The following is an 11,930-nucleotide window of genomic DNA, read 5'->3' as shown; positions in this document are numbered from 1 at the left end:
CTGCCTCTCTCGTAGGAAGCCAGGCTGCCTCAGCGTGAGCCCCGCAGATAAATAACTGTAGGGGAAACCCAGTGTGATTCCTAAATGGTGTGCCTCGCTGGGAAAGTCATCCTTTCTTCTAGTCCTCGGTCGCTTACTGTCAATGCCAAACGTTAAACTGACTGTGATTCAGACTACTGAAGACAATCACATGATGGGTGTAAGAACTATATAAAGAACAAAAAAAAGGATTTCTTGTCTAGTTTTTTTTAGATTAGAGTTCTAGACACTTCCAAGTTTCTCTCTACACCCCCAAGGAGCAGAAACTCGCTTTTCCTATAAGCTGAAACCCTTACGTATTTGCACAGCTCCTGAAAGCTGAGTAATGACGGTGCTGACGGCACGGTGGGGTTTGAGGAGCCCCCGTGAGCCACGCCGGCCGCTTCATCGGCGCAGTGCCAGGCTCCGCAGCAGCGGTCCCCGGTGTGCCCGCCGGACGCGGCTGCGCGTCCCAGCCTACGCCGCTTTCCTGACCCCCCGCTCTGCACATCTCCCTGCCAAGAAGCTCTTCCTGATCTTTAGCCTACATTTTCTCAGTGAAACCCTAGGAGGAGTCTGACTTGGCTGCAACTTGTGCACGGCTTTTCATCCTCCAGGCATCCATGGGCTGCCGCCACACGCTGCCTTAACGCTTGATCGGCCAGCCTGTGCACGCAGGGATCTCTAAACCACCCCCCCGAGGCTGTCGCTCGGGCAATGCCACCGCTTCTTCCTGCGCCCTCCCCTTGGCATGGGGCCGGAGGAGGGAGCCGCCTGCCCGGCGTTCCTCCCCGGGGATGGGCCTGCTGCCCCGCCAGCCCCTCTTTGCAGTTGCGAGGGAAAGCCGTGGCCCAAACAGTTATTTCCTCTTGTCATGGAATGACTGCCCACATTTCCGGAGGGAAAATTCAAGTGGCTGGGAGCAGTGCGTGCCCCCAAGCCGAGCACTAAATTGTATTGTATCAGTGGCAGTGCAGTGACAGCCCGCAGCCTGAGCTTACCTCCCTCCTGGAAGAAACCCCACGTCAGCCCTGCCGTCCTGCTGATGGCCCTGACCCTCTCCTTCCCTCCCTCCTTCCCTCCTCTGTCAAGGCGGAGACCAGCAGGATACCAAGCCTCCCTGTTGGGATGTCCCAGAGTTGTTCTTCGCTGCCCCTAGACTGCCCAGGCAACCCCTGCTCTGCCAGCAGTCCCAGCCAGACCCAGACACAACGGGCGGTCAAGGCTTGTGGCCAGGAGGCTGCATTCTAACCGCAGCCGGTTGAGTCAGCTCAAGGTTTAATCCCTCTGGTTTGGACTCAAGCATGGCGGCTCTGCTGCACAGCTGTTTTGCACCATGAACACCCCAACAGCTGGCATTTTCAGCAGGGCTGCGTGAGCCCTGATTTGTGCCAAACCCAGCTCTGGCAGCTGCCCCACTTGCTGGCCTCCCTGCTGGCCTCCCACCTGGGAGCAGCGATGGCCCCGCTGCAGCCTGTGTGCCACGGTGGGGAAGGGAGGTGAGGGGCCCAAAGCCACACAGGAGCCAAAATCAGGGCATTGGTGAATGTAGGCAGGATGGGAGCGGGGAGGGCGAGCTGCTCTAAGCAGTGCCTGACCTTCCTGGGGCTTACGCGTTTGTAGTGCGTTGAGCAGCTCCCCAGGGAGCGCAGGCACAAATGGCTGGCCACAAGGACTTGTCGGGCAGTGTCTCCCACGGGGACATTGCATCAGTACCCGTGTTTGTGAGGTTTGTCTTTAAAGGCCTCTGCTGTGCAGCCATCAAACACCTCTCCCTTCATGCAGTGGGGCTGCCTCCCTTGCCAACAATGGTTATGGACGGTCTTCTGGTCTCCACTGGTCATACCCTGGACACTGGGCTGCAACACCCAGCAAAGAACAGTGGCCACTTGCCTCGCCTGAAGACAGCTGCCAGCTGGCCAGAGGAGGGTGGTTTTGGCTGTGACCCACACCAGTCTGCCCCAGCAGAGCTTGGCCAGGGTCCCTGTCTGGTGGGGTGCTCGAGGGCTGGCATGTGTTTGAAGCGCCTGGGACGTGGCTAGACAGAGAAGTCACAAAGCCTCAGGCTGTTCATTTTCACACAGAATCACACGCACAACCACAGAATGGTTGAGGCTGGAAGGGACCTCTGGAGGTCGTCTGGTCCACCCCCCCTGCTCAAGCAGGGACACCTAGAGATGGTTACTCAGGACCATGACCAGCTGGGTTTTGAATATCTGCAAGGATGGAGACTCCACAAGCTCTTTGGGCAACCTGTGCCAGTGCTCGGTCACCCTCACAGTAAAAAAGTGTTTCCTGATGTTCAGAGGGAGCCTCCTGTGTTTCAGTTTGTGCCCATTGCCTCTGGTCCTGGCACTGGGCACCACTGAGAAGAGCCTGTGTCCGTCCTCTTTGCACCTTCCCTCCAGGGATTTATATACATTGATAAGATCCCCCTGAGCCTTCTCTTCTCCAGGCTGAACAGTCCCAGCTCTCTCAGCCTTTCCTCATACATCAGATGCTCCAGCCCTTTTATCATCTCTGTGGCCCTTCACTGGGCTCTTTCCAGTAGCTCCACATATATTTCACTTGGCCACCTAGAAATCCCCCTGAGAATTAATGCTATCTCAGTCGGCATTCAGTCTCCTGGGGTCATTTCCATCCTGACCACTCGTACATATCTTTATTTGAGGTGGTATTTGTGGCGCAAAGAAAGGAGCGCAGAGCAGCCTGGCTCCTAAGGACACGATGCCTGGGGAGTACGCTGTGAAATCTGGCCCTTGTGTGAGCACTTCCAGGTCCAGCAATCACACCTATGGACCTAACGGTGTCTGCAGCTGTGGCCAAAGGGCCAGTCTCTGTCCCCTCTTTAACTTGCCAAACCCCAGAAACCAGCAGGTACTTGGAGCAGTTCCTCTCACTTGAGCTTTACGTACTTTCTTAGCAGCCTGAGAAAGAGAAAAAAAAAAAATGCTTGAAAGATGCTCTCTGATAACTGTGTGAACAGCACTGTCTGCTGAGTGGGTTTCAAAGCAAAGATGAGGTCCAGCCCAAACCTAAGTACCCTCCCATAAAGCTGTAGAAACTGCTATCAATTAACTCATTTTTGGTTTAGGAAACTTAGAGAATAGATATCCGAATTTATTTCATCATTTCAAAAGCCTCCCCCGTCCCCAAAACTGAGGCCATCCTAATTGCTTTCTGAAGGCCTGTTTTATATTTCTGAAGCCTTTCTACTGACTTCACTGAAAACTGGATCAAACTCTGAACTCTTTAAAGTTAGTATCTCATCTGTACATTATTTACAAGCAGAATGTGATGCGTCATATTGGGCCTGTCATAGGGAGTACAGATTAATATTCAAGTGCAGGATGAGTGTTTTCATTGGCAAGGCAACTAACACGGAGCTTTTTTATAAAAAGTGGTTCCTAGTCTTTCAGGAGTTGTAATATTTCTTTTTTTGATTAGGAAGATAATGTCAATACCGAGTGCCACTTCTTGTATTTCCTACCACATCTATATATTCAGAGAACTAAATTATAAATGTTTTTGCTTCCAAATGATTAACTGTTCAAATAAAGCACTGTCACATTGCTCCACTTTTACTATTGGTGCTATGAATTAACCTGGAGACATTGCAATGAGCATTTAATCCCATCTGCCTCAGCATAACACACACGACGCTCTTGCTTCGGTTCTCTGCATTTGACTCGCCGCTCGCTGCTTTTGCACTGCGAGGGAAACTGGGGCTTTCTTCCATGTCCTGCTGTTTACATTGTGAGGCACATGCCTACAAAAATATTTTCCACTTATTTTTTTTTAAGGTTCTTGCTTTGGCATTTTTCAGTCACATGCTGGAGAGTCACCTGAAAGGAAAGAAAACAGTACCTGGATTTTAGCTTGTGCAATGCTTCTAATTAAACCTTGCATAATGACAAAAACCCTCCCGCCATTTGTTAAGATTTTCCCCACAGCATTATGCATCCTCTTAATTAAGAGCAGAAGCTAAGTAGTACCTATTTTATTCCCCCTTGCTTCCAATTAGTCATCCATTGATCGTTACCCACTCAACATTTGACAATTAACAGAGCCTGCACTCTCCGCAGGACCGGGATGCGTAGTCCTTCAGAAATGACACGTCTAGAATAACGTGAGGGGAGCTGCGTGGGTGAGTAATGGGACGAGAGGTAGGGGGAAGGGGAGGAGAAGGCCACCCAAGTGGAACAAAAGACGGGTAACATATGCAAATGTTCAGTCTGCAGTATGTGTTTTATACGCTGGATGTATATGAGGTCATATACAAAGCTCAGCTGGCGGCCACGCTGCTTTTGGGAGGCATGGGAATTTGAGGGAACACTTGAGCTCTCGTATGATCAAACGTACCTAGTCCTCTGTCTTTAAGATGCAAAGCGGTTCCTGATTTGGCTCTTTGCCACTGCTTTTTTTAGGAGAGCAGGAGTTAGCATCTGCTTCCCCATCCTCACCAGGGCTGGGGACTGTGGGCTGTGTCAACACAGCCCCTGCCAAGTCACCCCAAGACCCGTTTGCAGCAACACACAGTCATGCCCAAGCTTCTGCCGAAGGCCAGGAGCACGGCGGCTCCGGGAGGCAAAGGGGCTCCGGGGAAGCCACAGGCCCCTTCTGCATTGCCGCTCCCCTCCGGGAGCCTGGCCCAGCGGCAGGGACAGCCCCGGCCCTGCGCAGTGCCAGGAGGGGTGTGCTGGGACCACCGCACCCCTTTCCCAACAGCAGGGACCCTTCCTGTACAAGCAGCCCCTGCTAGCTGGGGAAATCCAGCAGCTTTGGAAGGCAGCCCGAAGCCTGAACTGCGGCGGTGAGTAAAGCGTAGGGGATGCCAGGGCTTTTGGGCAGGCCTCCGGCATGAGGGTGAGCCCCAGGGTCAGCGAGTAAAGCTACAACACGGTCAGAAAACTTCCCTGCATCCCTTTTTCTTTTTTCTTTTTCCAGATGAAAATCGCCCGTTACATGGCTCAGGGATTTTCTGTGAAGCTGTGACAATAAGTAGCTGAACAAACTTCACAGGAGTCTGGGTGCGGGGGCTCGGCAACAAATGCCAAAGCACAAAAAAGCAAGCTGGAGCTCTCGGCAAGCTCTAGCCCGGCCGTAGGAGGAGATAATCTCATTTCTTTGCTCTTTGCCCTTTTAGCTATTCACAGATCCTAATGCCGAGTTATTCCCAACAATGAGCAGAAGAATCAAACTCCCATCTGGCCTGCTCAGGCAGATGCAATACTTGCCTTTCAGTCACAGGCACACCAGGCTGTGATTTTTTTGCTCATCTTGAATATACACTATTTACTCCCACCCATAACAGGGAAAGTATTTACACTTGGTAACAGAAACTGTAGCTGAAGCTCACCAGCCTGCTCTAATCTGATCACCTAAATCCCTGGCCACAGCGAAACACAGGTGCCGCGAGCACAGCTGGTGCTGCAACCTTTGGGTCTCCCTCTACCCAACACGATGCACAGCCTACCAGCGCATGACCTGGTTTTCCTGGGAGGGCACCCTTCTCCTCTTTCTGCCCTCCTGCATACTCAAATGCAGGCCCCAAACTGCAGCCAAGCGAGAGAAATGCCTTCCCTCCCCGACTTTGAAGTCAGCTGCAGCTTGCTCTTTGCAGTAGCCAGAGACCCACAGCATCACTGGGCTGCAGCAGCAGCACTTGCTGCTACCACCCCTCTCCTGGCCTGGGAATAGGGATTATAGCTGATCAAGTAGTGGGAGCCAGGAAAAAATAAAAAAAAGGAAAAAAAAAAAAAAAGATGAGATCTTTTGTTGTTAACACCATTCTGTCCTCTAATCTACTTATGTCCCGGTCTTACGTTTTCATTAAGTATTCAGCTGCAGGGGAGGAATACAAAGGGATAGATTGATGTTTGTGTAGGTATAGATGTTTTTGTGTGCAAATTGCATTTTGAGATGTAGATATATATACACACACACAAGAACACTGGTTGTATTAAAAGTCAACAGAGAATATCTCACAGACTTAAGTGAAGCTAGCATTTCCCCTCTAACATTCAAAATGAATTTCAGTAACCTGCTTTTAGCTGTCAGAAGTTCTCCTGACAAATTCAGGAGCGCTGGGAAGGAGAGCCTGGCACCCTGTGCTAGCGACATCCTGGCGAGGGGCCTCTTTCCCTTTTCTGCTGGAGGGACACGGGTTCTGGTTTGGTCTGTCCAGGAAAACCCGAAATTGAAGTGCCCCTTTCTTCAGTGACGGTGGCAGGGAATGCTGGCCCGATTGACAGGAGCCCCTCCAGTGATAAAATTGCCCTGTGTGTGAGTCACAGGAAATTATAATCACTGCTTACCAAGACTGCAGAACACAATAAGATTTCTGAGCTACAAACAGATTTCAGTTATTCCTGAAAGACAGACAGACCCTCAAACTGACACAATTGGAGAAAATAAATATCCTTTTGTCTGCACTGCTGGTGGTAATTTCCCATTAGACAGGAAAAGCCTTCTTTGATGAATGAATATTGTCTACACATTGGAAGAGGAGCTACTGTATATCTCCTAATAGCTCTTGCATGCTTCGGCTCAGCCTCATGTGAGGCCCTTAAATCCCTCGGGTACAATGTGGTAGCGTTCATTAGTGTACTGCAGTCTTTATTGCAGCATTTGAGAAAAGGATGGCGCATATTAAAATAAATTTGAGCAACTTCTCACTCACCTTGAAGTTCTGTGGCAAGGTCAAATACATTTAGCAATCTGTCTTCTCGGCCTGCAGGTAGTCCTTTCCAGTCTCGAGGCTTCAGGAGAAACACTCATGCTGGAGACAGATTTTCCATTTATGATTATTCTTGTAATTTTAGCAGTTAATCACTTTTCTGTTTTGTATTTACTTTGCTTTTCCACAGTGGTAATTAAATCAAAACCAGAACGTCAGATAGATAGAACTAAGCTGAACACTGTTTGCAGAAGCCGGAGAATATCATGTTAGTGCCTTTGACAAGCTTTGGATGTTTTCGAAGACCCACCAAGTCTCACTTCATTTTCTTCTCACAGAAACGTGTTAACAGGCATTAATTGTACTAACTGTCCCTTTCACGGCAGCGTTGCATTTTTGCCTGTCATTTTTCCTGGGACTGGTATTGGATTAAGCTTGGCCTAGAGATGCCGGGGTCATCCCATGGAGTCCTTTCAGCTGCTGGCAGGTCGCCTTTTCCGGAACTTCACTGCCACACCAAGGATCGGCTGGGCATCAGGTGTGCTGGTGGGGGGAACGGTTGGCCAATTGTTTTTATCTGGATGGGATTTATTTAGCCTTATGTTTAAAAAAATATTGGAGGGAAGCGGAGATTTTTAATCTGATGATAATTCAACTTTTACAGTCACCACACAGCTATTTGTGGTGTACGCACAGTGCTTAAGAAAAAGGTTTTATTAATTTATAGCAAAAATGCTAACAACCTTGTTTAAATTTTTGCTAATGTTTTTATTTGAGAGATTAAAAAACCCAAACAACAAAACTCCCAACATTAAGAAAAAGAAGCAGAAGAGCTACCGATGAGAAATGGTCTGGATTTGCCACTCAACAGCGGCACCAGTCTGCACACAAGCCAGCTGCAGGCAGAGATGCGGCAGAGACCAACATGGTACTCGTAGACCGAATGCGATACAAGGAACAACAAACCCAAGAATCAGAAGTAAAGGCCATAAAACCCCAACAACGCCCCATCCGAGTCTTACTTCCAACGAGAAACATAGGTGAATAATGTTTTAGGCTCATCCCGCATTACAGATGGAAACTGCGCTTAAGTTTGTGGCATAGCAAAGGCTGCTAAGGAACTTGGCAGAACGGCCATGCTTTGCCACCGAGCACGGGGCTGAGTATGTGACATTTTGGCTTCACCAGCCCGCTGAGTTACTACAGAGTCCTCAGTTCAGTGGATGACGTTTTAAGGCAGGGGGGTAGCTGTGGGAAAAAGAGGACCACGACTTGCTTTGTAAGTACTAAGAGGAAGCTAAAAGTCCAACAAGAATTACGGCCTCTTCAGTACTCCACAGCTACAGGTACAGCAACATTGAATATATCATGTACATAACATTACTTATAGACTCTACATGTAAAACGTTAACCGATTTATCATGGAAATCTGGTAACAAGCAACATTGCCATATAAATTCACACTTCAGGAAAGGCTAGGTGTGGAACCTTCCTTTGCAAGAGGATTTTCAGTCACTGTTTTGTATAGAAAATATTAAAACAACGATGATAATTTGTTCTCTGAATCTCAATTCATTATTGGGTTAGTTTTCAGGAACAGAAAAAGCTTCTCTTTAGAAAATGTGTGAATATTCAGAATACGAATTCACAATCTAAGTATTAAATAATTAAAAAAAAAGTTTCAACTGTCAGGAAGCCTTACTTGGCTGCAATATTTTAAAGCAATAACAGCAATACAAGGCATAGAAAATCTTTTCCTGCAACACTTGTAAATGTGAAAGTATTCACGTTAAATGCAACAGAACTATTAAAGAATAAACTGCTTGTAGAACAGAGAAATGAAAGACTAGCTATGCATTCAACCATCTTCCTTACAGTTGAACTCCAGCTGTTTAAAAACATATTGGCTTCATAATTTGGAAAATGACGTCCCATAAGTAACTGGTCTGCATGCTCCTATGAAATCTGGTGTCCCAAATGGCATGACACCCCTTCTTCAAAAGTTTTTATCTCATCTCCACCATTATCTCCACAGTTTAAACAAAAGAACAACTATCCAAATGTAAAATGCTCTTTTTTTTTTAATTACTAAATTAAGAAAGTTAAACAGTTTTAAAATGTAAACTTGCAAAGAAACCATAACAAAATGTAATTAAGACTTTAAAATTTGCAACTCAGTATTAAAAACTCAATAGAAATAGAAAGGAATTTTTTGTTTTTGGTTAAACGTAAGTAATTCAAGGCTGGTACAGACAACTGAAAAGGTAATACTTTGTTCTGTGCATCCCCCATGAAATGTAAAGAAGTGCATAGTAATTCCACTGGAGAACTTGCAGACATAGAGAAAGTAATTTCATTAGCAGTACAGGACATTTAACACACTTATTTTACAATGGAAAAATGTTACACATAAAACAGAAAAATCCTAGTTGCATGACCAACAGTTTAGCAGGTGGACATGGCTAAAATGCTATGATTTTAAGACCATCTGAATGTGGTTACACTGTTTAATAAATCTTTTCAAAACATTTCAGTATACATGTTTTGATACAAGAAGTCCTTGCAGTTTCAATTTTCCAGTTCAAACGGTGATGGTGTAGTTTTCTTGCTTTAAATACGTTTGTTTTAATTTCAAGAACAAATCATCACACACTTGTCAAACATTGGAAACATTACTGTAAATACAGCACATGATTCCTGAAAGAGCAAAGTTACAACCATCTACAGGTACATAATCATAAACAAAAAGTGCAATCCAATTTAAAAAAATCATGCTTGGCAAAAGCCAAAAATTAGATCACTGGCTTTGAGAATCCTGCCAGTGTTTTCATGTCTGCAGTAAAATTATCACTTTCTGGGTGCTGCTGCAGCAGGATTCATTCAATTCCAAATGAGTTTCCTCTGCAATAGCACCCATATACTGTATGTACAGGTATGTATATATATTATATATATTTATATATAAAAAAGCAAAAAACCAAACACCTGTCCTGATTTTTTTTTTTTTTTATTTGTTAAAACATGAAAAAAAATGTTTTAGACAAAGAGGCCACTTCTGGAAAATAATACTTTTAGTTGAATCAGGAGAAGACTAGTTAAAATCACATAGGTTTTGCGTTTTAAAAAAAGGAAAGCACTAGGATCAGTTATTGGCACTGAGTTACTATTTACAATGAACAGAGGTTTTGCAGTTTACATAACATCAATACAATGCAGTTTTGGAGTCTTTGATTAAGAAAAAAACAAGTGTTTTTCTCCTTTATCATCCAGGACATTCAGATTATTAGGACAAGTGGTTGTAGGAAAGGGCTGCGGAAGTTCCCAGCTTCAGCCCCTCCTGCGCACGGCGGTGCTGGAAGATGCTGCGCTCTGGAGAAGCCGATCACAGAGTTGGAAGCCGAAGGACAGGCGGGGCAGGGCTGAGAAACACCTGGTAATTCATGACACTGTCTGGAGACCAGGGATTTACAGGTTGTCGCCAGGCTGGTACTGGGGTTCTGTTGCAGTGAAGTAGTCTTCAAGGAAACCCTGCAAATATTCGAAAGTTGGACGCTCCTCTGGGTCTTTTTTCCAGCAGTGGATCATGAGCTCGTGCAAGGAGATGGGACAGTCCTGAGGACATGGCATCCGATAACCACGTTCTACTTGCTCCAAGACTTCACGGTTATTCATGCCTGTGAAGGGCAGACAAATCCACACTTAAATTACACCAAAATTAACCTGAGTATAACTATATCTACAATACATATGGTTTTCTTGATCATACTAATTTCTTTTGGCTCAAACAAGTGAAACAAAACCACCCTGATGCCCTGTCTCAGCTCTTCATCTACTGCAAGGTAACTTGGATTATTTTCTTTCTTAGTAGAGGGTTTTAGGATCCAGTGATGAGTAAAGCGCTGCTCCCATGGTTACCTTCTTGGCTTATTCACAATGGGCAGGATTTGGCACTTTCCCTCTCCAACAACAGTAGCCGGGAAATACATTACGTGAAGTGGTTAAGGAAAATATGCATTACAACAAATACTATTCAAAATTCTAGAAATTAAGATGAATTTTTGAAACGCTGACACGGAGCGTGGGCCTTTCTGGAAGCACCCTATGAGGCCATGCTGCAGAGACTTCAAGACAAACTCTGCTACTTTGGGCTACCAGGAATGTCCAGCAGCATTACCTTCAGCGTCAGTTCAGAAGCTTACTGCTGCTGCTGATCTGCACTGCCTCGATCTGTGCTGGTTAGTATTGTTTCTACCATATTCCACTCTTCCGTCCCAACCCAGAAGAGAACAAAGTTGCTCAGAAGACAAGACAAATGCCAAGCAAAACAGCTCCACTGCAGAACCATAGCGCTCTCTCAAAAAACGTAAAAAGTTATATGACCATCATGCCCGTCTCTAAGAGGCAACCCAGGCCCTTTGCTACCTTGTCTTTTCTATGCCACCCCTTCAACTCTTGATTCCTCTGCTGAACTGCTTTTCACCATACATGAACTGCAGTCAACCTCAACTTTAGTTTAAATATCTCTTCCAGTAATTCCTTTGGCTTTTTAACAAAACCAAAGGTAAGATTGGCACCACAGGCATGCAGAAGTATTTCAGAGAAAGTGTGCACACGGACTGCAAGCTTTGTGGCTTGCCCGTTGGCAAGCCCTGCTCCAGTCCTCTGCTGAAAAATATCTGCAGGCTTCACTTCCCTGGCTTAGTGGGTCCTGCCAAGCAGCTATGCGGGAGAACTAGTAGGGACACTTAAGTTCCTCCATGACCAAGTCTAGAAAGCAGCACCTTGATGTTGCTCTTTCTGTTAGCTTATCCTCCCTTGGCTTCCATGGCACCATCCTTCCCAGGGTCTCCTCCACTCTGTTCTTCCAGGCTGTTCTTTTGAAGAATTTTTTTGTCCCACTTTCAGGACCCAGGGGATCGTCTCTACCTTGTATTTTTGGTAAACTTATTTGTGAGAAATAATTCAACCACCTTCCACAATACAGATTCATTTGTCTACTCTACAACTTGTCTAGTGGGAATAATATCCTTACACTGCATAGCATTTAGGCTGGTAACTTAGCTGTATTTGGTCTTTGGTCTTTATTCTGTGTCCTCGCGTCCTGGCTGTGTTTAATTCTTAAAGATGTTTTGAAAGAAGCATCTGCAAAATATAGCCTTTCCTGACCATCCACATCTAGATTCTCATCTCATGTTAGGATTACAAAACACCTTTTCCTCTTATCTTGACAGGG

At 46.0% G+C, this 11,930-nt stretch overlaps 1 protein-coding gene across 3 annotated transcripts in view; it reads right to left on the bottom strand.

Annotated features, from left to right (window-relative positions):
- Nucleotides 1-7,505: 7,505 nt before the first annotated feature.
- The window catches only part of FYN (FYN proto-oncogene, Src family tyrosine kinase), a 140,664-nt gene continuing 136,239 nt past the window's right edge, over nucleotides 7,506-11,930 (bottom strand). For all 3 annotated transcript variants that reach the window (XM_082306376.1, XM_082306375.1, XM_082306377.1), the window contains one exon: nucleotides 7,506-10,371. In XM_082306376.1, coding sequence (XP_082162502.1) covers nucleotides 10,163-10,371 — 209 coding nt within the window. In that variant the 3' untranslated portion in view covers nucleotides 7,506-10,162. The remainder of the gene's footprint in view (nucleotides 10,372-11,930) is intronic.

The sequence above is a fragment of the Platalea leucorodia genome (assembly GCF_965183815.1).
Source record: "Platalea leucorodia genome assembly, chromosome: 3".
NCBI classification, from domain to species: domain Eukaryota; kingdom Metazoa; phylum Chordata; class Aves; order Pelecaniformes; family Threskiornithidae; genus Platalea; species Platalea leucorodia.
This window is presented reverse-complemented; position numbering and strand designations above follow the sequence as displayed.